The sequence below is a fragment of the Phyllobates terribilis genome, unplaced genomic scaffold, assembly GCF_046119375.1.
Source record: "Phyllobates terribilis strain yellow unplaced genomic scaffold, ASM4611937v1 Scaffold_10__3_contigs__length_209671492, whole genome shotgun sequence".
Classification (NCBI taxonomy): domain Eukaryota; kingdom Metazoa; phylum Chordata; class Amphibia; order Anura; family Dendrobatidae; genus Phyllobates; species Phyllobates terribilis.
In genome coordinates, this window is record NW_027362770.1 from 61,977,757 (window position 1) to 62,004,639 (window position 26,883).

Here is a 26,883-nt window from a genome sequence, read left to right on the forward strand (position 1 = left end):
AGGCCAGTCGAGTCCAGTCCACAGGCCCCAGTCCAGTCCACAGGCCCCAACCAGACAACCGGCATCTCACATCTTCTGCTTCCGCTGAGTTCCTGAGGCAGGGAACAGAGGGACCTGCGATCCTGCTCCACCCCCACCCCCCCTCCAGGTAAGATACCTAATCAGACTATAAGACGGACCCCATCTTATAAAAAATATTTTTTTTCCTATTTCACACCCCAAAATTTATTGTCCAGTCCGTCTTATAGTCCGAAAAATACGGTAAGCTAGAAGACCCTATTCAAGTTGTGGCTATTGATAGCAACGGTGTTCTAAAAAAATGTGGTTCAGTTACGGTGGAGTTCACACTCAAGGTGGGGTCACTTCATACAGAATTAATCTCCTGTTATGTCTTGGACAATTTACCTGCTGGGATTGTGTTAGGTCTTCCTTGGCTGCGCATGCATAATTCGATCATTGACTGGTATCAGAAAGATATTGTCAAATGGGGCCCTCATTGTATTGAAAGATGTCTTAAATCTGTGCATCCTTGCTCCGTTAGTCTGGAGGGTCTTCCGGAATACCTGAAAGACTTCGGAGATGTTTTTTCGGAAGTAGAGTCTGAGATCTCACCTCCTCCCCAGACCTATGACTGTGCTATTAATCTCATTCCTAACACCAAATTACCTAAAGCTTGCTTGTATAACTTGTCTGGCCCTGAGCAGGCAGCCATGAAGGCTTATATTAACAAAAGTTTACGGAAAAGTCATATTTGTCCTTCCTCATCGCTGGTTGCTGCCGGATTCTTTCTTGTTTAAAAAAAAAAAAAAAAAAAAGGGACTGAGACCTCCATATCTCAATTTCCAAGAATTAAACACGATAAAGGTTAAAAATACTTGTCCGCGTCCACTTATTCCCGATCTATATAATCAGCTTTCGGGGGCCAAATGGTTTTCCAAACTGCATCTCAGAGGGGCATATAATCTGATATGTATTTGTGAGGGTGATGAGTGGAAGACAGCGTTTTTAACCTCTGAAGGTCTTTTTGAAAACCTCGTCATGCATTTTGGGCTAACGAATACACCCGCGGTCTTTCAGAAATTTATGAATGATATTCTCTCTGATTATATTGGGAGATTTATTGTGGTTTATTTAGATGATATTCAAATTTTTTCACCTGATCTGGATATTCATTATAAACATGTCCATTTGGTTCTGCCAAGGTTAAGAGATAATTGTTTGTTTGCCAAGATTGAAAAATGTACTTTTTCTGTTCAAGAAATATCATTCTTGGGCTTCATTGTGTCAGCCTCCAGGTTTAAGATGGATCCTAGGAAGGTTCAGGCCATCATTGATTGATTGGGTTCAACCCAGCGACCTTAAGGCTATGCAGCGCTTTTTTTGGGGATCGCAAATTACAGAAAATGTATTTAAAGGTTTTTCTCAGATCGTCAAGCCTCTTGCGGAGCTAAAGGTTTGTTCGTCAGAAGCAGTCGGGGCTTTTGAAAACTTGAAGAAATGTTTTTTATGTCTGCTCCTGTACTTGTTAAACCAGACCTCCAGAGGCCGCTCATTGTGGAGGTGGATGCTTCTGAGTTTGGAGTGGGGGCTGTATTGTATAAAGGTCCTAAGACTTTAACTAATCTGTGACCATGTGCCTTTTCCTTTAAGAAATTTTGTCCTGCTAAAAAACTGATGTGGGTACTTGCTGTCAAATTGGCTTTTGAAGAATGGAGGCATTTTTTGGAAGGAGCCGTTCATCTGGCCACCGTGGTGACAGATCACAACAATCTAGCATATATCGAATCTGCTAAGCGGTTGACACCTAGACAGGCCAGATGGTCTTTATTTTCAAGATTTTAAATTTTTTATTACGTTCAGACCTGTGTCTAATAACGTGAGGGCGAATGCCCGGTCTCATAGCCTTGATTCTTTGTCACCTCCTTCCTCCATTCTTCCTCAGGGTATAGTTGTGGCCATAGTTTCTTCTGAGCTGGAAGCAGAAATCCATACTGCTCAGTCCTTGGTTCCTTCCAATATTCCTGAATGCAAGTTGTTTGTCCCTGTGTATCTCAGATTACACTTTTTGCAAAAATAACATGATTCTGTGAGTGGTCATCCTGGAGTTACTGCCAACCAGAAGGCAGTTGCTAGACTCTTTTTGGTGGTCTGCTATGCGTAGGGACATAAAAGATTTTGTATCTGCTTGTGAAACTTGTGCATGCGCCAAAGTGCAACATGGCCGGCCGGCTGGGGAATTGGCTCCTTTGCCCATTCCAGAAAGACCATGGACACATTTGTCCATGGCTTTCATTTCCGATTTACCTCTGTATGGGGGGATGACGGCTATGTGGGTGGTAGTGGATCGATTCAGCAAACAGGCTCACTTCGTTCCATTATCTGGGTTATACAATTCTGAGACTCTCTCCAAACTGTTTATTCCTCATGTTACGATTGCATGGGATTCCTCGTAATATTGTATCTGATAGGGGAGTACAATTTGTCTCTAGATTTTGGAGGGCTTTCCACAGAAGGTTGGGGATTGATTTGTCCTTTTCCGCTGCTTATCCTGAAACTGTCACAGAAAGGACAAATCAGTCTTTGGAACAAATTTGAAGATGTTTTGTCGCCAATCAGCAGGAGAATTGGTCATCTTTTCTTCCTCTGGCTGACCTTGCCTTTAACAGTCGGGTTAATCAGTCCACGAGGACCTCGCTGTTTTTCTGTAATTATGGGTTTCATCCTCATTTTGGTGCATTCTCCAGGATAAGTTCTGGGTGTCCTGGGGTAGATGTAACCATTCAAGAGTTAGGAGATGTCTGGAGGGAGGTTAAAAAGAAGAATATTGGGGTGGCTTTGCATCAGCAGAAACAAAAGGCTGATAGACGCTCGTCAGGTGCTGCTTTCAAGGTGGGACATAAGGTATGGCTATCCTCTAAGAATATTAGATTGAAAATGCCCTCGCTGAAGTTGGGTCTTAGATTCATTGGTCCATATGAGATTCTGGAGGTGGTCAATCCGGTATCCTTCTGATTACGACTCCCTCAATCTTTCCATATTCCTAATGTGTTCCACAAGTCTTTGTTGAAGTAGTTTAATCCCCTTGTTCTGTATCCCTCGCCCACACCTCCTCCGGTGTCTATTGAGGGAAGCTTAGAATATGAGGTACAAAAGATCATTGATTCCCGTATGGCCCGGAATTCCCTTCAATATCTTTTACATTGGAAGGGGTATGGACCCGAAGAATGAGCCGAAACCCAGGACCGTTCTGTGAGGGCTGATCGGTTGGTCCAGGCCTTTCATCAGCAGTTTCCTGGGGGTTTGGTGCCCCCCCCCCCCCCTCGAGGGGGTACTGTCAGTCTCCACACTTTCCTTGTCTGCTATGTTGCTATTGTGTGGAGGCTCAGTCTGTTTTGATTGAAGAAATGACCCAGCAAAACCATGTGTGCACTTCCCTTGATTAGTCTTCTACTTAAGCATGCTAGCTCCTTCACCCAGTGTCAATTGTACACTGTAATGCCTGTGTAGGACTGATCACTCTGTGCCTGACCCAGCCTAACTATTTTTCCTTACCTGGATTTAGACCATTTGCCTGTTATCTGACAGCTCTTTTGTCTGCTCCCTGTTTACTGCCTTGTCTTTCTGGTTTTCCTGACCCCAGCTTGTGTAGTGGATTACGTCTGACTTCTCCTTGTTGTACTGCGCCATTTTCCTGGGCTTGACTTTGGATTGTTTGACCTCTCTCTATTTATCCAGTAAATAGTAATTACATAATATTTCTTTCAGTAATATTAGTCTCTTCTCTCCTCTTCTGAGTCTGTTATTTCTGTAGTGACTCGTGTCACAGAAGCCCTCCTACTTTGCACTCATTAACTGTATTTATTGCACCTGTTTGAACTCATTACCTGTATAAAAATCACCTGTCCACACAATCATTCACATTCCAACCTCTCCACAATGGCCAAGACTAAAGAGCTGTCTAAGGACACCAGGGACAAAATTGTAGACATGCACAAGGTTGTGTTGGGCTACAGGACAATAGGCAAGCAGCTTGGTGAGAAGGTAACAACTGACCTAATTAGAAAATGGAAGAAACACCAGATGAGTGCAGTCTTCCTTGGTCTGAGGCTCCATGCAGGATCTCGCCTCGTGGGGTAAGGATAATTTTGAGAAGGGTCATAAATCAGCCCAGAACTACAAGGGAGGACCTGGTCAATGACCTGAAGAGGGCTGGGACCACAGTCTCAAACACTACTGTTAGTAGCACACTACGCCGTCATGGATTAAAATCCTACAGGACATGCAAAATCCCTAAGCTCATGCCAGCACACGTCCAGGCCCATTTGAATTTCGCCAATGACCATCTGGATAATGCTGAAGAGACATGGGAGAAGGTCATGTGGTCAGATGAAACCAAAACAGAACTATTTGGTATCAACTCCGTTCACCATGTTTGGAGGAAAAAGGATGAGTAAAACCCCTAAGAACACCGTCCCAACTGTGTAGCATTGTCGAGGAAACCTAATACTTTGGAGGTGCGTTTCTGAAAAGGGGATAGGACAACTGCACAGTATTGGAGGGAGGATGGATGGGGTCATGTCTTGCAACATTTTGGCCAACAACCTCCTTCTCTTAAGGGCATTGAAGATGGGTCGTGGCTGGGTCTTCCAGCATGACAATGACCCAAAACATACAGCCAGGGCAACTAAGGAGTGGCTCCATAAGAAGCATTTCAAGGTCTTGGAGTGGCCCAGCCAGTCTCCAGACCTGATTACAATAGGAAAACTTTTGGATGGAGCTGAAACTAAATGTTGCCAACGACAGCCCTGAAACCTGAAAGATCTGGAGAAGATCTGTATGGAGGAGTGGGCTATAGTCCCTGCTGCAGTGTGTGCAAACTTGGTCAAGAACTACAGGAAACATCTGACTTCTGTAATGGCAAACAAAGGTTTCTGTACCAAATATTAAGTTCTGTTTTTCTATTGTATCAAATAATTATTTCATGCAATAAAATGCAAATTACCTAAATTATACAATGTAATTTTCTGTTTTTGTTTACTTTAACGATTCTGTCTCTCTATTGAAGTGTACCTATGATAAAATTTAGAATCCTCTCCATTCTTTGTAGGTGGGAAAATTTACACTGTCAATTTTGCATCAAATTTACCCACTGTAAATCTTGCAATCTTAAGCAAAATGCTTTCTTTTGTAAGATTATTTTTCAATGCAAAAACAAAGTTTTTATTTTTTAGCCAACCCATTTAGTCAAACTATCAATTCTCATACTTTTCCTTACCATGTTCTCTTCTGAAATAGAGGCAATGCTTGCAATTTCCAGAGTCACTGCAACTTCAACTGGCTTTTCTGCAAGTAACAAAAATTGTTCATAGTTGTTAGTCACTCACTCATTGAAATAAAACATAACTTTTAAAACATATCTGTCATGTCAATACTTTTTCAAAGTTGTTATATATACTGCTCAAAAAAATAAAGGGGACACTCAAATAACACATCCTAGATCTGAATGAATGAAATATTCTCATTGAATACTTTGTTCTGTACAAAGTTGAATGTGCTGACAACAAAATCACACAAAAATCAATGGAAATCAAATTTATTAACCAATGGAGGCCTGGATTTGGAGTCACCCCCAAAATTAAAGTGGAAAAACACACTACAGGCTGATCCAACTTTGATGTATTGTCCTTTTAAAACAATTCAAAATGAGGCTCAGTATTGTGTGTGGCCTCCATGTGCCTGTATGACCTCCCTACAACACCTGGGCATGCTCCTGATGAGGTTGCGGATGGTCTCCTGTGGGCTCTCCTCCCAGATCTGGACTAAAGCATCCGCCAACTGCTGGACAGTCTGTGGTGCAACGTGACATTGGTGGAAGGAGCGAGACATGATGTCCCAGATGTACTCAATCGGATTCAGGTCTGAGAAACAGGTGGGCCAGTCCATAGCTTCAATGCCTTCAACTTGCAGGAACTGCTGACAGCCATATGAGGTCTGACATGGTCCTGCATTAAGAGGAACCCAGTGCCAACCGCACCAGCATATGGTCTCACAAGGGGTCTGAGGATCTCATCTCGGTACCTAATGGCAGTCAGGCTACCTCTGGCGAGCACATGGAGGGCTGTGCAACCCTCCAAAGAAATGCCATCCCACACCAAACCGGTCATGCTGAAGGATGTTGCAGGCAGCAGATCGCTCTCCACAGCGTCTCCAGACTCTATCACGTCTGTCATATGTGCTCGGTGTGAACCTGCTTTCATCTGTGAAGAGCACAGGGCGCCAGTGGCGACTTTGTCAATCTTGGTGTTCTGTGGCAAATGCCAAGCGTCCTGCACGGTGTTGGGCTGTGAGCACAACCCGCATCTGTGGACGTCGGGCCCTCATACCACCCTCATGGAGTCAGTTTCTAACCGTTTGAGCAGACACATGCACATTTGTGGCCTGCTGGAGGCCATTTTGCAGGGCTCTGGCAGTGCTCCTCCTGTTCATCCTTGCACAAAGGTGGAGAGTAGCAATCCTGTTGCTGGGTTATTGCCCTCCTACAGCCCCCTCCATGTCTCCTGGTGTACTGGCCTGTCTCCTGGTAGCGCATCAAGCCTTTGGACACTATGCTGACAGACACAGCAAATCTTCTTGCCACAGCTCGCATTGATGTGCCATCCTGGATGAGCAGCACTACCTGAGCAACTTCTGAGGGTTGTAGAGTCCGTCTCATGCTACCACGAGTGTGAAAGCACAACCAACATTCAAAAGTGACCAAAACATCAGCTAAAAAGCAATGGTAACGAGATGTGGTCCCCCACCTGCAGAACCACTCCTTTATTGAGGGTGTCTTGATAATTGCCAATAATTTCCATCTATTGTCTATTCCATTTGCACAACACCATGTGAAATTGATTGTCAATCAGTGTTGCTTCCTAAGTGGACAGTTTGACTTCACAGAGGTTTGATTTACTTGGAGTTATATTCTGTTTAAATGTTCCCATTATTTTTTTGAGCAGTATGTGTATGTGATATTCACGGTGGCTGGCCCAGGGCGGACAGTGCACAAAAGGGGTAGCAATTACTAATAAAGTTCAGAGAAATTTGTGACGCCACCTGTGGTGTCTGGTGAAGGTCACCAGCACTGCAGCAGTCCTCTCAGGCAGGTGACAAGGCAGCTAAAGATGGTACAGCTCCCCACAGGTGGAGCGGGCCTCAGGGCAGTATAGATAGATGGTGGGTGCGCTGGGCATTGTTGTGCAGGTAGAGAACACAGCAGGAGTAACGGACAGACAGGGGGTTTTGCTTCGTTACCATTACTGGTACAGCTGGTAGATACGGTCCAGGGTACTCTAGGTGAAAGGTGCACTTTTGGACTTCTCCCCAGGGAGCGGGTATAAGGCCTCCTGATCCGTGTCTGCCTCTGTGTAAGCTCCTGACCTGCCTGGAGCTAGGCCTGGCTTCTATGCTAGATCTCTCCTTCACCTGCTGACTTGGTAGTAGGACTTTCTTTTGGCAATCACTCTTCCTGGACGCTGGGGCCTTCGTGATTCCTAGTCCTGTATATGAGTTCAGCTTGGTGTTCCTGGGACCTGTAGTTCTCCAGGGGTTCCAGTTGTCCCTACTGGGTGTAAAGGGTCCCTGTAGGCTCGGACCTGGTGTCCGGTATGTATATCCTCTCACCTTCGGTCACGCTCGGGGCCCTCACTAGGCTTCAGGGCTGCTGGAGGCCTAGCTTGCCTCACACAGAAGCCTGCGTGCTGCTACATCCTGAGCACACTCTAAACTCTCTGTAGACTGACTAAGCTGCCTGCCTCCACCTTCCCTTTATATATCCCTAACATGGCTCACTCTGGTATGAGGTGGAAGGTGGAGGTGTTTGCATGTAGTGAGGGCCTCTTGTGTAGAAATCCATCCATGCATCCTTCTGGGTTCTGTCACCATGCACAGCAGGGCGCCACATAGTTTTTTTGATTCGCTATGTCTCTTACCTCATGTGCAGGCATTACAGGACCTTAGGTATCCATGGTTATGTCCACTGATAAAGTCAAAGTTAGCTAGCTGCCAGTGGTCGTAACCATGGGTACCTAAGGTCCTGCAATGCCGGCACATGAGGTGAGAGAGATAACAAATAAGAAAACCTATATACTACATTTCTAATTGGAGGTATTTGCTAATATTATACCTACTACATATTGGGATAGGATATAGGAGATGGGAATACCCCTTTAACCCCTTTCTGACATTGCGCGTAATAACATGTCCCTGAGCCCCGGGCCTTATGGACCAGGTAGGTATTATTACGACACTGCAATCATGCCCACACATAAGCTGTGCAGACACGATGGCCGCCGGGTGTCAGCTGATTTTGACAGCTGACACCCGGCACTCAGTGCCAGGAGCGGTGCCCGCACTGCTTTCAGTACTTTAACTCCCTAAATGCTGCAATCGCAGCATTTAGTGAGCAAGTGTGACGCCTCTTACTCGAAAAGCCCTTTTCTTTACCCTGGGAGATGGGGGACTCTGAGTTGGGTCCTGTGATGGAGGGATGGGGTGCAGCCATGGCCCGGACCCGACCCGTGCTCAGGGCCGTCACATTAAAAAGGATGGTGTGGGCTTGTCCGGGTTGAGTGGCTGATTTATGACTACGCCACCTGTGGCACTTGGTGAGGGCCGCTACAGTCCGCTGATGCATGATGTTATGGCGGTCAGAGTTCTTGCTACTCCCCACAGGCGGAGCAAGGCCTCAGGGCAGAGGGACAGGATGGAGGGGGTAGTAGTAGAGGAGAACGGATGCCACGTTGTGTGGTGTAGCGCAGAATAAACAGTCCGGAGGCCATAGGGGTGAAATTCCAAGGCTTTACTCACTTTAGAGTTGGCAGAAGGAAGGCAACTCCCTGCTCCCCGCAGAGTCCTGCGGTCACCAGGGACGGGGGGGTCCGACAACCTCCGAGTAAGTACAGCATTCGATCGGGACGCTACACCAGAGTGTTCCTGAACTACAGACCGAATCCGTTCCTGTGTGTGTGTGTGAATAGGCCGGGTCTCCCTCTGAGCTCCTCTCAGAACAAGGGCACGGGTGGCAGCTCCGCTCCGTCCGATACCCGGTGGGATCATCAGGGCCTACTGGGCTTTCCCGACCAGGACACGGAGTAGCAAGGTCGGGTGTCGGGGGCCGGTACCCATCTTGCAGCTGGACTCCCTCTGAATATATCAGGTGGTGAGGACAGGTGGCGTACACAACTCCATTTGCATCCTCCCCAGGATCCATTTGCTATGGAGCCACACTCTTAAGCTCCGGGCCTTCTTGGTCCTGGTCCTAGACAGGGTCGAGACATTCCTTGTCTACAACCTATCCCTCGTCCCAAGGCCGGGGCACGAGGGTTGTGTCTCCGTTGCGAGCCCACACATGATCCGCGTTAGGGAGGGAGGTCACAGTCCACTCAGCGACTGACAGCATATAGACAGTCAAAGAGCGATTGAAGGCAGTCAAAAGAACCAAGAACCAAAATGGCTTTTTATTAAATATGAAATTTAAAGTGTAACTAACTTGTAAGTCCTCCACCCTCACCCACTAACTGGTTCCCCTAACTCTTGGTTCCCCAGTCTCCCTGTAACCAGGAGGGCACCACCTAGTGCATTCTAGTCCCCTCTGGTGGAGACATGTGGTGTTGGATGCAAAGGTTGGGTCCCGACTATCACACTGCTCTTACCTCAGAGGAGGAACACCACACTCCATTAGAGAAGTGCAGCATCCCTGTGGTGGTCGAACCCTCAGGCGCACCACACAAGCACAGGGACAAAAGTGCCTCTGCTCTTGGATCGGAGACCCTGCAATGTCATCGCGGGGTCCCAATCATTGCCATGGTGACCCAATGTTGTCATGGTCACCAAGGTGACTAAGCAGCAGAAAGTTAGTTTGATCATGTGCAGTGCATGATCAAACTAACTTGTGTCAGTGCAGAACTGACAGTTATGAGGTGTAGCTGTGATCTTTCACTGCTATACCTTTATAACTGCGACAAGACACCTAAAAGTCCTATAGTGGGACTAAGAAAAAAAGTTCTAAATAAAAAAATTAATAAATATACAAAATATATAATATAAAAAGTATATACTGTACTGTTTGTGTATATATATATATCCATATTTTTCAGACTATAAGAACACACTTTCCTCCAATTGTGGGGGGTGCTTCTTATAGATAGATAGATAGATAGATAGATATATATATATATATATATATATATATATATATATATATATATATATATATATATATATATATATATATATATATATATATATATATATATATATATATATATATATATATATATATATATATATATATATATATATATTACTGTGGCGGTGCACTAGATGGCTCCGTGTGCTCAATATTGAGCCATACAATTAATGTAAGGCTGTGTGCCCACGATGCAGAAATGCTCCGGATTTTTTTGAGCGTTTCTGCATCTCCCTGGCAGAAAAAACGCATGCGGATTGTACATGCGTTTTCCTGCCAGGGACATGCGGATGTGACGCGTTCTTCACTTGTATTTCCGCATGCGGGTTGTGATTTTAGCATCACTTGGAAAGTGCTTGACAACTTGGTCACACTACATAAATCCATGCAACCGGCATGGATTTATAGTGTGAACGTAAAAGAATGGTAAAAAATAAATATATAATTACCTTCTGATGGCCTGCCGCCGTCAGCGGTCGCGTGACCCGTCGCATGACTAAATGACGTCATGGAAGGTCCTTTTAGACCATCGCGAGCTGCCGGCAAGCCAGGACACATAGGATAAAGACAACGGGGGCCATCAGAAGGCAAGTATAATATATATTTTTATTTTATTCTTTTTGTACAGGTTCTATGGTACCCGGGTCCGGAGGAGAGTCTCCTGTCCTCCACACCCAGGTACCATCCGCACATTGAAATTCATGGATTCTGCATGTACAGATCCAGTGATGCAGATTACATGCTTTCCAATGCAAGTCAATGGCAGAGAAAACGCAGCGATTCCACAAAATAATTGTTAGTGCTGCGGATTTTTCCGCAATGATAATCCGCAGAGGAAATTTCCGCAGCAGTTGCACAGCACAGCGGATTATCATTGGGGAACATGGCAGACCTTCTACCAATTGCAGAAACACTTAAACGCATAGTGGGCACACAGCCTAAAAAAAATTATTATAATTAATATTGTGCCAAATTTCACGTGAACTATCACAGGGAATCATGTGACATGTCACATGATGCATCAGGTGTGTGGGGTGGGGGGCCCGCACCTTCTAAACTGCCCAGGGCCCTTGCTACTCTTAATCCACCCCTGGCTGCAGCCTACACTGTGCTCGCTGCTAAAGAAAATTAATTTTTAGTGCTCGCCACGCCCGTGGGTGTGGGGAGCGATGAATATTCATTTTCCTTAATAACCGGCACACTGTGCCCACAGCACAGCTCCTGGTATGTATGGCACCTTTCATCCCTGTATGTATGCCCCCCCTTATCCATGCATGCTTGGCATACCCTGATCCCTCTCACGCTGCACAGAAAAAAAAAAAAAACTTAAACACTCGCCTCCTCTATCGTCCAGCTCTGTGCCAGAATAGTCACTGCTCCCCACGCCAGGACTGTGTGAGTGGGAAGCAGTGACCATTCATTCTCCCTAATAGCGCTCACACTGTAGCCGCAGCGCGGCTCCTGCTGTACATACTTGGATGAAGGGTGCCATGCATACCAGGAAGAGGGATAAAGGTGCCATGCATACCAGGATGGTGGATTGGGGTTCCATGCATATCAGGATGGGGATGAGGGCCACATATAACAGGAAGGAGGGGGCCATATATATCAGGATATTAACAGAAATAAGAGACATTTCCCCTATAACAGTGTCAGCAGCAGACCCCCCCCTCACCCTTAACAGGGCATCATGACCACATTTTTTGCTTACAATTTTTTTTCTCCAATAACCCCACGACAGCACCAAAGGAGGATGTCACCCCACCCTAATAGGGACAGGAAACACAAAGAGGTTAAATAGCCCCTCCCACATCCTCCCTCCAGTGTTTTTTCCTGTCCCTATTGGAATGAAGAGGTCATCCAGTCTGCTCTGTGCCGGCGGCAGAAACCTGACATACCTGTTTTAAGCCGGGCAGCTGGGACCGGGCAGTTTTCTCCCCCCTTCCCTGATGCTGCTCCCGTCTCCTCTGGACTCGGGACTTCTGTCCCCACCGTGTCCGCGCCTGCGGGTAAGGTCCGGTGGGTGTCGGGCTGGAGACCTCCTCGAGCTCTCCAGCGCTGCTCCTCTCCCCCCTCTAAGCGGTCTCCGTAGCGGAGCACCACGTGTGGAATCCCGGAAGTGACACGGACCGCCAGGAGACGTCACTTCCAGTATGCATTCCACCAGGAAGCGGCCGGAAAGTTGCATGGGACACTGGAAATGGGTCCCTGATGTCACTTCCGGTCTGTACAAAAAAAGAGGTGAATAACCCCGCCGGTGGTCCTGCTTTACCAAATTGGACCCAGGGGGAGGAGCTACACCACCCCCCTCCCCAGGGAAGGGGAGGAGCGCTGAGTCCAGTCGCCTATGTAACAGCCCTGGACTGAAGACAGCTAAGGTAGGACCTAATCCATTTGTTTGCTACATTGGATGTCAAAAGTCTATCTTTGCCATGTCTGCGGAGCCCAGCGCGATTCCAGTCCCAGTAAGTCTGGCACTGGGGGTCCTTTCCTAGGTGCAGGTTAGAATTGATACATTAATTACCCTTCTCCCTCTTTTTTAGGGGGACAAGGATCCTGCAACAGGAAATAAATCTAGCCGGAAGTGTGCAATATGTTCAAAAAAACTGTCTTCTTCCAGCAAAAAATATTTATGCCAGAAATGCACAGAAGAGAAAAAACATTACTGCGGGTTCTACTAGATTCCGCCAGACGAACCTCCTTCCTACCAAAGGACAAACAGATACTCTTGAGGTCCAAGATATCGAATCTAAAGACCCTGAACAGAGTGTCCCTAAGGTCTGCCATGTCGACCCTCGGCTCCATGACTCAATCTGTAGCCTGGGCTCAGGCTCACACCAGAGTTTTACAGACTCACATTCTTGTACAGTGGGACGGATCCCCAAACTCACTAGACAGGAAGATCAGGATCCCTCATTATGTGAAAACATCCCTATCATGGTGGCTCAACCCAAGGAACCTAAGAATAGGGGTTCCATGGTCTCAGTTCCCTCTGGTAACAGTCACGGTAGATGCCAGCAAAACAGGATGGGGAGCCGTTGTTGCTCAAACCCCCTTCCAGGGGGTCTGGACAAAAGAAACCAGCAAGAAATCCTCCAACTTCCGCGAATTAAAGGCAGTGGAGGAAGCACTCAAGATATCGGCTCCAATCATTACGGGCAAACACGTAAAAGTCTACTCAGACAACATGACTACCGTAGCTCATCTATCTCATCAAGGGAGCACAAGGTGCGAGAATCTAAAGAGTATCTCGGCAACAATATTCTTCTGGGCAGAAGGACATCTTCGTTCCTTATCAGGGTTGCACATACAAGGCTCAGACAACACCCAAGCCGACTTTCTGAGCAGAAGGAATATCCATCCAGGAGAATGGGAGCAGGACTCAGACATTTTCCACATGCTGACCAAACGATGGGGTCGTCCGGAGGTGGACCTCTTTGCAAGACGCCAGAACACCAAGGCAGAAAAATACTTCTCCCTAGATTCAGACAACGCATGCCTGGGGATAGATGCATTAGCTCACCCATGGCATTTCCATCTGGCTTGCGCCTTTCCCCCAATTCCATTGCTACCCAGAACCTTACAGAAAGTGAGGACCGAGGAGGTCAAGATAATCTTGATAGGATTCTCATATCTGAGAATCCTGGATGATAGGATTATTCTACAATTGGACCCATCTTTCTTACCAAAGGTAGTCTCAGACTTTCATAGGTCTCAGGAGATAATTCTGCCTTCCTTCTGTCAAGACCCAAAAAATAAAAGAGAAGAAGAATACCATACTTTGGATGTAAGGCGGGTTGTTCTTCACTACCTCCAGAGGACAGAGTCCTGGAGAAAAGATCAGAACCTCTTTATTCAGCCATTTGGTCAGAACAGGGGGGAAAAAGGTCTCAAAAGTTACCATTGCTACTTGGATCAAGAAAGCAATCGTGGAATCATATCAGATCCAAAATCTCTCACCACCAGAGAAACTGAAAGCACACTCTACTAGAGCCATGTCCTTCTCCTGGGCAGAAAAGGCTAGCGCTTCCCTCGAGCAGATATGCAAAGCAGCTACATGGTCTTCGGTCCATACCTTCACCAAGCATTACAAACTAAACTTAATGTCCATTAAAGACTTGGCCTTTGGGCGGAAAGTGCTTCAGGCCATTGTCCCTCCCTAAACATGAGTCTTTGGTACTCCTCCTTTGGTACGATCGTGGGGTTATTGGAGAGAATAGAATTAGACTTACCGGTAATTCGATTTCTAATAACCACCACGACAGCACTGGTAATTCCCTCCCAGGCTTGGTTAGCCAATCATTTAATTTGAAGCATCCATACTTGTGGTCCTTTTATAAAACACTGGAGGGAGGATGTGGGAGGGGCTATTTAACCTCTTTGTGTTTCCTGTCCCTATTAGGGTGGGGTGACATCCTCCTTTGGTGCTGTTGTGGTGGTTATTAGAAATCGAATTACCAGTAAGTCTAATTCTATTTTCTATTTTCCTCCTCTAAAACCTAGGTGTATCGCATGGTCTGGTGCATCTTAGTCTGAAAAATAAGGTAGGTGTGTGTGTGTGTGTGTGTGTGTGTGTGTGTGTGTGTATATATATATATATATATATATATATATATATAATAAAATATAAACCAAAAGTTTGGACACACCTCATTTAAAGATTAAAGATAGTCTATTCAGTAGGACTATCAGCTGTGTATCCACCAGACTTCTGCACAACACAACTGATGGTCCCAACCCCATTTATAAGGCAAGAAATCCCACTTATTAAACCTGACAGGGCACACCTGTGAAGTGAAAACCAGTTCCGGTGACTACCTCTTGAAGCTCATCAAGAGAATGCCAAGATTGTGCAAAGCAGTCATCAAAGCAAAAGGTGGCTACTTTGAAGAACCTAGAATATAAGACATATTTTCAGTTGTTTCACACTTTTTTGTTAAGTATATAATTCCACATGTGTTAATTCATAGTTTTGATGCCTTCAGTGTGAATGTACAATTTTCATAGTCAAGAAAATACAGAAAAATCTTTAAATGAGGTGTGTCCAAACTTTTGGTCTGTACTGTATATAATCGACCCGGCCTATAAAACTGTCCCACTAGTAAACCCCTTTAATGAACACCGCAAAAAACGGTGCTTTATCATACCGTCGAACAAAAGGTATAAAACAATCAAAGATGAATGTAAATAAAAATTATACCGCTGAAAACATCTTGTCCTGCTAAAAAAATGCTGCCATACAGCTCCATCAGCTGAAAAGTAAAAGTTATAGCCCTCAGAATAAAGCGATCTAAAAAAAATTTCTATAAAATATTTTTGTCGTGTAAATGCGGCAAACCATAAAAAAGATAAATGTAGTATTGCTGTAAATATACTAGACCAAAGAATAAAGCTGCCTTTATCAATTTTACCACATGGGGGAATGGCATAAAAAAGCAATTCCTGAATTGTTAGTTTTTGTTCATTCTGCCTCCCAAAAATCAGAATAGAACCCGATCAAAAAATGTCACATGCCTGAAAATGGTACCAATAAAAACATCTAACTTGTCCCGCAAAAAACAAGCCCTTATGACAGCCAAAATATAGAAAAATTATAGCTCTCAAAATATGGTGATGAAAAACTAGTCTTTGCAAAAAAAAAGCATTTTTTTTTTTTAGTGTGACAGTTGCCAAACATAAAAACCTGCTATCGCTGTAATAGCACGGCCCAAAGAATAAAGTTGTCTAATTACTTATTCCGCATGAGGAATGGTGTAAAAAAATAAATCCAACTCTTCACCTGCTGCTGATTAGTTAATTTTGCCTCCCAAAGATCGCAGTATGGCTCAACTTATTTATCATGCGCTCTGTGCTGAGCGTTTACAACGGGGTTTCCGTGTAAATCTCTGAAATGCGTTTTTCAGGTGGAACTCCCAGAGGAAGATTCCCTGTAATGAGGCAGATGGAAAATCCAGTACCTGAGATGTCCGTGTGCACCTATGTGGCAACTGTGTGCTGCTTGTGTGCCACATCAGGAGCCCACATACTGGTGCCTGGGAATTAGTTGTACAGTTAGCGCTGTTCCCAAGTGCCAGATGCTGAACGCTGCCCTCATCATTGTATCCTGCCGGCGCTGCGATCAGTGCGAGCGAGGCAGTGTTGAGAGTAGAATTCGGCTTCCACTGTGCCTGGTGTAAAAAGAATAAAATAAAAAAATCCTTCTGACTGCTCACACCAAGGAGCCAGGGAGAATGCCTCGCTCCAGTGAGCAGGTCCCGGAGTTGAGCTCAGCAGGCGGGCGGTGTCCTGTCTAGAGATGAGCGTTGTTCTACTCGAACTGTTCGCCAATCTCAAATTCGAGCTGTTTTGGGCGGTGTTCGAGCTGTTCGGCGAACACGAACAATTTGAGAAAAATTCGGCTGTTCGAGGTTATGTTCGATAACTGTTCATGCACCAAAATCATAACTGGATTTTTTCTCAGTAATGATGAAAATTAATGTTAATACGCAGTTTGAGTGTACAGCGGGGTGGGGGGAGGGGCAGGGGATGGATCTCTGCAGGAACAATGAAGATCTCCTTTTTTTTTCTCTTTCCCGCATTTACAGTGGGGAGGTGCAATCTGTCAGCCTATCAGCAGCGCACACACGGAGCGAAGTGCTTTTTTTCACACAAGCAAGGGCATGTGTCATTGGCAGTGTATGTCACATGTCCTTGCCCTATAAGACCAAGCCATTTTCCCCGTCGCCACCATTTTCTCACTGCTGCAGCTGCGTGTTAGACGGCACCGCTGTTGCTGTGTGCGCTATACCTTGTTAATTTCAAGCCAATTTTCGCACAAATATACAGATAGCTTGGGAGTAGGGAATAGTTGTGATTGCAGTCCTTTTAAGGACTAGGTTACAGCATTTCCTACGACTTTTATCAAGCAGGTCTGTGCTCTTAAATAGATAGATTGTGGGAGTAAAGACTAATTGTAATTGTAACCTAGTCCTGAAAAGGACTCCATCAGTTTCTATCAGTTTTTGCCAGGCAGGTCTGTGCCAGTGCTGTGCTAGTTTTTTTCACAGCATTTGGCTGAATCTAGCAAAGCTAATCCTTTTTGGCCTATTGCAGAGTGTGTTAGTCAGTGGAGTAGCATATCTGTGTTGCAAGATATACCACCTGTGTATAGAATACCATTTTTTTTACTGCACCTAGTGAAGTAAAATCTTGTGGGCATAGCATCATTCTATTAGTCCACCTATACTGACCTCCATCAGGTTGCAAACTGAATATTTTTTTCTGCTTCTAGCTGTGTGGGACTTGTTGTATTAGTCCATCTATACTGACCTCCATCAGGTTGCAAATTGAATATAATTTTTTTCTGCATCTAACCCAGCCAATAGTTTTGGCCTAATACCACAGTTTGGCCACTCAGCTCTGCTCGGTTACCATCCATTGTTTTTTTGTGCAAACAACTCCAGAGTTGTGAATTAGTTAACCACCAAAATGAGTGGAAAAAGGCCTGCTGCTGGTGGAAAGGGGAATAGGCGTGTTGGGAAGGGGAAAAAAGGTTGTGTCCGTGGGGAAGGTGTTAAAGCAACAGTAACATCTGCAGAAGAAAGACCATCTTCCAGCCAAACTAAAATGTCTACTTCTTTTAGCGGACAATGTGATAAGATCCCTTTCTTACGGCCACGCCAATCGCTACAAATTCCAGATGAGGCACAAAAACAGCAGGTGCTTCAACGGATATCAAGTGCTCCTTTAAGTGGGCTCTCCTCCACATCAACTTCAACATCACAAATACTCCAGTCCTCAAAGGTGTCACCCAAATCGCACTTGCTTCCTCACAGCTCCCAAATCTCCAGCTGCCCATCTGAGTATGAGGTAGAACAGATGGTTGAGTCTGCAGAGCTGTTTACTCATACTATAGCCTGGGAATCAGAGGTCGACTCCAGAGCTTCTATTAATCCAGACGAGGAAATGATCTGCACTGATGCCCAGAATCTTTATGAGTCGGATCCAGGACCAGACGCAGAAGGTTCTGACCATAATGTAGACCCTCATTCCCAAACTGTAACTCCTGTTGGTGGAGACAATGAGGAAGACGATGATAAGACTCAAATACCTGATTGGAGCGACAACTTTAGTTTTTGTCAGGGCAGGAACAGGTTGGCTCTGAGGACGACGGGTGTGATAACACACAGGGTGATGATGATGAGGTTGGAGATCCCACTTACTGTCAACCCACAGTCAGCCAAGAGATGAGGTCAGCAGAGGAGGTGGAGGAAGATGCTAGTGACGACGAGGTCAGGTTGCACCTTCCTGGACAGAGACGTAGTACTGGAAGCACGTCAGCAACTGCATCCTCAAACACAACTCTGCCTCTCACCACAAGTCGTGGTGGCTCTTCAGGTCGCATGGGTGCTAAGCCTTGCATAGCCTGGGCATTTTTTCAGATCGATAAAGATGACCCAACTCGTGTTATCTGTAACATTTGTCAGCAAAAGCTAAGTAGAGGCCAAAAAATACATAGTTTGAGTACTTCATGCATGAACCGGCACATGGACATGAAGCATAAGTTGCAGTGGGAAGCTCAGTGTGCTACAATGCGGCCTAGCCGGCCGGGCCAACCACCGTCTGCCATATCTTGTGCATCCGCGGCCTCTTCATCCTCTGTGACTGGGGGGACAGCAGTCACACCTGTTTTGGGGCGCAGACCTGCCACCTCTTTTCCCCCAACAGCCAGCGTGATTGGCAGTTCATCATTTTCTTTGGAGGTGGTAACACCAGCTGGTGTTGAGCGCTGTCCGACATCGATAGCACCACCTTTGGATCAAGGCAACCTAACATGTCCGCCTGCATCTTCCTCACAGACCGGCAGTTTGCCGGGGACACCCTTATCAACCCCGTCTAAGCACAATAGCCAGCCCTCGGTCCCTCAGATGTGGACAAGTAAAAGACCATTTCCTCCTAGCCATGAGAAAGCTAAGAGGTTGAATTTCACCATCTGCAAGCTCTTGGCTACAGAAATGCTGCCTTTCCGCCTGGTGGACACAGAGGATTTTCGAGACCTTATGTCCGTCGCAGTGCCCCAGTACCAGATGCCCAGTCGGCACTACTTCTCAAAGAAAGGTGTGCCTGCGCTCCACCAGCATGTCGCACACAACATCACCGCTTCTTTGAGAAACTCTGTGTGTGACAGGGTGCATTTCACCACAGACACTTGGACGAGTAGGCATGGACAGGGGCGTTACATGTCGCTGACTGGGCACTGGGTAACTATGGTGACAGCAGGACAAGGGGCTGCTGTCCAAGTCTTGCCGTCCCCACGAGTTGTGCGTCAATCCTCTTTATGTCAAAGTTCCTCCACTGCTTCTGCCTCCTCAACCTCCTCTCGGTCTTCCACCTGCACCCAAAGCCTGTCTGGTCATGCCACAAGCTTTCTAACTGCGCAGAAGGGATCCTGCACACCTCCTTACTATGCTGGCAGTAGGGCTCAACGTCATCAGGCAGTTTTTACTTTGAAATGTCTGGGAAATGTGAGTCACACAGCTGAGGAGTTGTGGTCAGCTCTGGAGAACCAATTTCATGAATGGCTGTCTCCACTGGACCTGAAACCAGGGAAGGCCGTGTGCGACAATGCTGCAAACCTGGGTGCGGCCCTTCGCCGGGGCAATGTCACACACGTGCCTTGTATGGCTCACGTGTTGAACCTGGTTGTCCAGCAATTTTTAGCCCACTATCCCAGACTAGATGGCCTTCTGCAGAGGGCACGGTCGCTGTGTGCTCACTTCCGCCGTTCGCATCCCGCAGCTCAGCGACTTACATCTCTACAGAAGTCGTTGGGCCTGCCACTTCACCGGCTAAAATGCGATGTGCCTACCCGGTGGAATTCAACTCTGCACATGTTGCAGCGACTGTGGCAGCACCGACAAGCCCTGGTGCAATACGTTCTGACGTATAGCCTGGGCCAACGAGATCCAGAGGTGGGGCAAATCACGCTGGAGGAGTGGTCTCAGATCAGGGACCTATGCACCCTTCTGCACAGTTTTGAAATGGCGACGAAGATGTTTAGTGCTGATGATGCCATTATCAGCATGACTATTCCGGTGATTTACATGCTGGAGCACATGTTAAACAGAATTCGGAGTCAGGTGGTGGCACAAGAGGAGGTGGAGGTAGAGGAGGAGGAGTTGTATGCGGAAGGGCTAACATCTGCAAGGTCCAGACGGTCGGCAGCACCAAGGCGGCAGGCATGTGAGGGTGGGGGAGATGGTTTTACCAGGGCGCATGGTAGCAGCCAAACTAGTGAGGAAGGTGCAGGAGCCCAGGAAGAAGTGGAGGACGAACTGATGGAAGACTCATCAGATGAGGGAGACCTTGATCACATTTCTGTTGTGCGAGGTTGGGGGGAGAGGACAGAGGAAGGAAGCATGATTGTTACCTCGCCACCAACACAACAGGGACTTGGTGCTCCTGGATGCGCAACACACATGAGTGCCTTCTTGCTGCACTACCTGCAACATGACCCTCAAATTGTGAGAATTAGAAATAATCCTGACTACTGGGTTGCCACACTGTTAGATCCCCGGTACAAAAGTAAATTTGCCGAAATTATTCCTGCCATAGAAAGGGATGCACGCATGCAGGAGTATCAGCAGAGACTGTTGCAGAATCTTACATGTGCTTTTCCACAAAATACCAGTGGTGCACGTAGTGAATCTCACAGTTCCAACTTGCCAACCGTGGGACCGTCAAGTGTTCAGCACTCAAACCGTAACAGAACCACAGTATCTGCTGGTAACATCAATTTTGCGGAATCATTTCACCACTTTTTTAGCCCATCCTTTGCAAGGCCACAGGAGACAAGAAGTCTGACACATAGTCAACGCCGAGAGATGATGGTACAGGAGTATCTCCAAGTAAACATTGAAGCCACGACTGTGTCACTGGACCCTTGCTCTTTTTGGGCTTCCAATCTGGATAAATGGCCGGAGCTAGCCACTTACGCCTTGGAGATCTTGTCATGCCCCGCAGCCAGCGTTCTGTCTGAACGTGTGTTCAGCGCTGCTGGTGGTGTGCTGACAGATAAGCGCACGCGGCTCTCCACTGATAATGTAGACAGACTCACGTTCATAAAGATGAACAAATCATGGATCCAAAACGACTTTTCTACCCCTGTGTCATCCTGGGGAGAGTAAAAGCTTGATGATTGGTTAAAATCACCCTACCAACCGTTTTAAGCTTTCAAATTACTAATCATGTTTATCTGTATCTTGACTGGAAAATAATTTGGGCTTTGTAGCAGTGTGCAGCACTGATCCTATTAGGCCATCTATAATAAGCTCCACCAGATTTAAAATTAAAAATAATTTTTAGCTGCATCTAGCCCGGAAAATAATTTTGGGGCTCCGAGATGCACAAGACACATAAGTGCCTTCTTGCTGCACTACCTGCAGCATGACCCTCATATTGTCAGAATTCGAAGTAATCATGACTACTGGGTTGCCACACTCTTAGATCCCCCAAACTTTTCGATCAACCTTTTCATTTTAATAAAGACCAAAAAAATGGTCATTTTTGAAATTATAAGCATTAGCAGGTTGTTAGAAACTGAAATCAAACAGTTTTCAACTCAAAACTTTATTCTAGGTGATGTTACATTTTCACATAGGACCCCTTGTTCGAAAGGAGCTTCTGAACTCTCTCGTCCATTGAATTTGTCAGGTTTTGGATGGTTTCTGCTTCAATTGTTTTGCATGAGGACAGAATACCCTCCCAGAGCTGTTGCTTAGATGTGAACTGCCTCCCGCCATCATAGACACTCCTTTTAATGATGCTCCAAAGGTTCTGAATGGGGTAGAGGTCAGGGGAGCATGGGGGTCACACCATAAGTTTGTCCCCTTTTATGCCCATATCAGCCAGAGATGCAGATGTTTTATGTGCAGCATGAGATGGTGCATTATCATGCAGAAAAATGATCTTGCTGTGAAATACACGGTTCTTCTTCTTGAACCATGGCAGGAAGTGCTGTTTGAGAAAATCCACATACATTATGGAGTTCATCTTTAGCGCCTTCAGGGATCCTAAAGGGGCCGGCAATCTCTCTCCCCATGATTCCAGCCCAAAACATTACTCCACCTCCTCCTTGTTGGCGCTGTAGCCGTGTTTGCGTGGGGTGTCCATCAACCAGCCATCCTCCACTCCATCCATCTGGACCATCGAGCGCTGCACGGCACTCATCCGTGAACAAAACAGTTTTGAAATCAGTCTTCATGTAATGTTTGGCCCACTGGAGCCGTTTCTGCTTGTGTGAAGTGGATAGAGGAGGTCGACAGGATGGCGCATGCACAGCTGCAAACCTCTGAAGGACCCTGCATCTTGTTGTTCGGGGGACGTTGGAGGCACAAGCAGCTTCAAAAACTTGTCTGCTGCTATGACAAGGCTTTTTTGCCGCTGCTCTTTCAACCTGACGTAATTGCCTGTAGGAAAGAGTCCTCAATTTGCCCTTATCAGCACGCACACGTGTGTACTGTGAATCAGCTACATACTTCTTGATTGCCAAGACACTTCATCCTGATCATCGCACAGTGTTGATTGTAGTCATGCCTTGACCTAAACACTCCACAATTTGTTGCTTCTCAGCAGCCGACACATCCTTTTTCTTTCCCATTTTGGCAGAAAATGTAGGCTGCTTAATAATGTGAGACAGCCTTCTTAAGTAGTCTTGCCTTTCATTGGACACACCTGCCAAACTAACTAGCACAGGTGTCTGCAATTGCTTACAGTGATATAAAGAGCCCTGACACACATCACCATCAATGAGTTTAACTGACAAACAAACAAATTCTTCCCTTATCACTCCTAAACACTTTTTGCATAATAATTTGGAACGCAGTGTACATGTGCTTTTCCACAAAACACCAGTGGTTCACGTAGTGAATCTTACAGTTCTAACTTGCCAACCGTGGTCTGTATGGAATTGTTCAATAAAGGGCCCAAAATTAAGATAACATAGATGGGAGAGGTCTCTATGAATAGGAATTCCTAAGTATTTGATACCCTGTGAGGGCCAGGCAAAGGGAAAGTTGGACTGGATGGAATCCTATATGGATTTGGGGAGGGAGACATCGAGGGCCTCAGACTTCGCTGCATTGATTTTAAAATTTTACCATGTAACAAAGTGATCTATTTCAGCCATAACAGCAGGGATGGATATATGTGAGTGATATATACTAGGACATCATCAGCAAATAGAGAGCACTTGTACTCGGTGCCTCCCACCTCAATCCACCTAATATTGGGGTTATGGCGAATTGATGAGAGCAGGTGCTCCGTCACTAGGATGTATAAGAGAGGGGACAGAGGACATCCCTGCCTTGTCCCATTGGTGATTGTGAAAGGTGATGAAAATGTTCTGACGCACCCCCTGGGCCTTGGGACACCCGGAGCCGGACCCTTTTTGGTGGATGCTGGTGGTTGTAGTCTTCGTGGCAGCGATCCGGTTCCGTGGCTCAGGGCGGTCAAACCAGTGGCGGAACTATTTGTGGTTTTGATGTTTAAATGTCCGACTACGCCACCCGTGGATTGCGGTCAGAGTGAACCGCCGCTCCAGGGCAGACCGTTGAGGCTGGTGTTGTGGGTGCAGCAGAGCGTAGCATAACTCCCCACGGGAGGAGTATAGCCTCAGGGCAGTGTATGCGGAGGATGGGGGTGATGGTGCAGGGCAGCAGCAGTAACGACACGGAGTCAGTGATGCAGTCCAGGGCCTTTACTCACAGTTCTTATTATCCAGACCACGTCTGCAGGTAACGGCTGCCCACGTCGTACTGTGCTCACCAGGTGAGGGGCTCAGACAACTCCCAGATAACTTTGGAGCACTACACAGGACCCCCTTTGTGTGTCCTTTGTCTGGCCTTTCTTACCAACACTTCTGTCCGGCTGCCTCGGGCCTCCTCTTGGTAAACTTGGCGCCAGTTTCCCTGACCCTATGTGGTGCCTTCCTAGCGGGTGTAGCGAGGGGCTGCGCCACATAAAATGTCAGAGCCTCCGGTTTCTAGCTGAGGGTCGTTTCCTGCCTCCTCTAGTTCGGGGACCGGTCTCCCCCTTTGGCCTGACCCCTCCACGCAGGCGGATTCGGGCGTGCGGTGGCGACTCGCCCATCCGCACCCCTGGGATCCCTTCATTCCTCGTTCCTGGAGCCTTCTCCGCTCCTCTTCCTTCTTTCTCCCTCTTCCAGGCCTGGGCCTCTGTTACTAGGCCCGCCTCCGGAGCAGAGCTCATGCAGAGCCCCTGCTCCCTGCCACTTCTGCTCAGACTTCTCTGCACTGAACTAAGATGGTGCCCACCTTTTATACTCCCTTCTCAATGCACCCAGGAACTGCTTCCTCCCTGCTCCTGCACTACAGGGTTCCCCTTCCTCAGTGTTCCCTCCCCCCACTCCAGCCAGGGACAGGGACTGTCATGCCCATCTCAGGGGCATATTGGTCGCCCTGCCCCACGGCAATGTGGTGTAATGCATGCAGGTGTCGGGTCCTGATCCACACTCCATCCTTACCTGAGAGTGAGATATCACACCTCTGGGTGAGGTGCAATACGTCTGTAGCAACCGAGCCTTCAGGGTGCTACAGTTCCATTTATCTTCAGCCTAGGTGACGTATTGTGATACAGGGCCGTGATTTTGGCTATATAAAAGGGTCCCCTAGACCCCTACCCCAAGCTTTTTAAGAGAATCATATATGGCGTGCCAGCAGACTCTATGGAATGCTTTCTCAGCATCCAACGAGAGTATCTAATTACAAATTTTTAACTGCATCTAGCCCAGGAAATACTTTGTGCCTAGTAGCAGTGTCTGCTAGTCAGCGGATTATCCCGGCTGTTAAGCAAGCTACACCACCTGTAGTTTAGACACTTCATTTTTTCAAAGGAAATGCTTCGGGACCATGGGATACTTAGTGAAGAGCATCAGGAGGCACCCCAAGGCATAGGGGCTGGGACTGGCAGTAGGATGCCTTGCGGTGGACAGCCGAGCTCGATCCTTATAAAAGCTTTTTAACTGCAGCAGCTTTAGTGGACGCTACTGGAGCTGGAATTACCGCGGCTGCTGGCATGAGACTTGCCCTCCAATAGATCCTTGTAAATGGATTTAAAGTGTATTCATTCAAATTAGAGAGACAATTTAAATTAAAAAGCTTAGAGCTGCCTCCACCACAGGGGGCTCGCTCGACCCACCAGCGGACAGGCACCAGTATTGGGAGAGGGGGGCTGGCCGTCAGGGTTCACCGCGGCTCTGGCACAAACCCGGCGACACGGAGGTGGCACGGGCAGGAGCGGACTGGCCGTGTCTGCTTCTCACTTTTTGGATTTTAGAAGGGCATGACATGCCTATATCTGTGTCTCCCCCTCCTTTTACTCCTCTACCTCTTTTCTTTTCGCATGACTATATGTACTTGTCACTTTTCCTTGTGTTAGTTATGTCTTCTGAGCAGTTTGTCAGCTTTTGGACACCTTTGAAGGTGTTTTCTATGTGTTTTTGTTTGCCTGCCATTCTGGCACCTTAGGGGCTCTGCTAATGTTACACGGCACCGTCAAACCAGCCCAGCAAAATATGAATTCCAATATGGCACTTCCCTTCTGAGGTCTGCACTGAGCTTCTAAAGTAGTTTTTGACCACATATGGGGTATCGGCATGCTCGGTAGAAATTGCACAATACCTTTTATAGTCCAGTTTCTCCTGTTACCTTTGTGGAAATAAAAAAAAAAATTGGGGCTAAAATCATTTTTGTTGGAAAGTGATTTTTCATTTTTTTTATATTCACGGCTCCATGTTATAAACGTCTGTGAAGCACCTGGGGGTTCAAAGTGCTCACCACATCTAGATTAGTTCCTTAAGGGGTCTAGTTTCCAAAATGGTGTCACTTGTGGAGGGGGTTTCCACTGTTTAGGCACATCAGTGGCTCCCCAAGCGCGACATGGCGTCCGCTAATTATTCAAGCAAATTTTACATTCAAAAAGTCAAATGGACCTCCTTCCCTTCTAAGCCATGCCGTGTGCAAAACAGTTGTTTTCCACACATGTGGGGTTTCAGCATACTCAAGAGGAATTGCACAACAAATTTTGGGGTCCATTTTTTCTGTTACCCTTTCAAAAATAAAAATGTGTGTCTAAAGTAACATTTTTGTGAAAAAGTTAAATGTTCATTGTTTTCTAACACATTCCAAAAATTCCTGTGAAGCACCTGAAGGGTTAATAAAATTCTTGAATGCAGTTTTGAGCACCTTGAGGGGTGCAATTTTTAGAATATTGTTGTTTTGGGGTATTTTCTGTCATAAAGGCCCCTCAAAGTTACTTCAAATCTGATGTGGCCCCTAAAAAAAAAAAAAAAATGGTTTTGATAATTTTGTTTGAAAAATTAGAAATTGCTTTTAACCCTTATAACTTTGTAAGAAAAATTTTGGTTCCAAAATTATGCTGATGTAAAGTAGGCATGAGAGAAATGTCATTTATTAACTATTTTTGTGACATATAGATCTGATTTAGGGCATAAAAATTCAAAGTTTGAAAATTGCAAAGTTTTCTAAACTTTCTCAATTTCTGTTTTTTTTTTTTTTCACAAATAAACACAAGTCATATCAAATAAATATTACCACTACCATAAAGTACAATGTCACGAGAAAACAACCTCAGAATAA

At 46.2% G+C, this 26,883-nt stretch overlaps 1 protein-coding gene across 1 annotated transcript in view; it reads right to left on the reverse strand.

The window, feature by feature from the left end:
* The window catches only part of GABRP (gamma-aminobutyric acid type A receptor subunit pi), a 262,987-nt gene that overhangs the window by 220,424 nt on the left and 15,680 nt on the right, over positions 1-26,883 (reverse strand). The window contains exon 2 of the mRNA XM_073649199.1: positions 5,276-5,343. Coding sequence (XP_073505300.1) covers positions 5,276-5,343 — 68 coding nt within the window. The remainder of the gene's footprint in view (positions 1-5,275; positions 5,344-26,883) is intronic.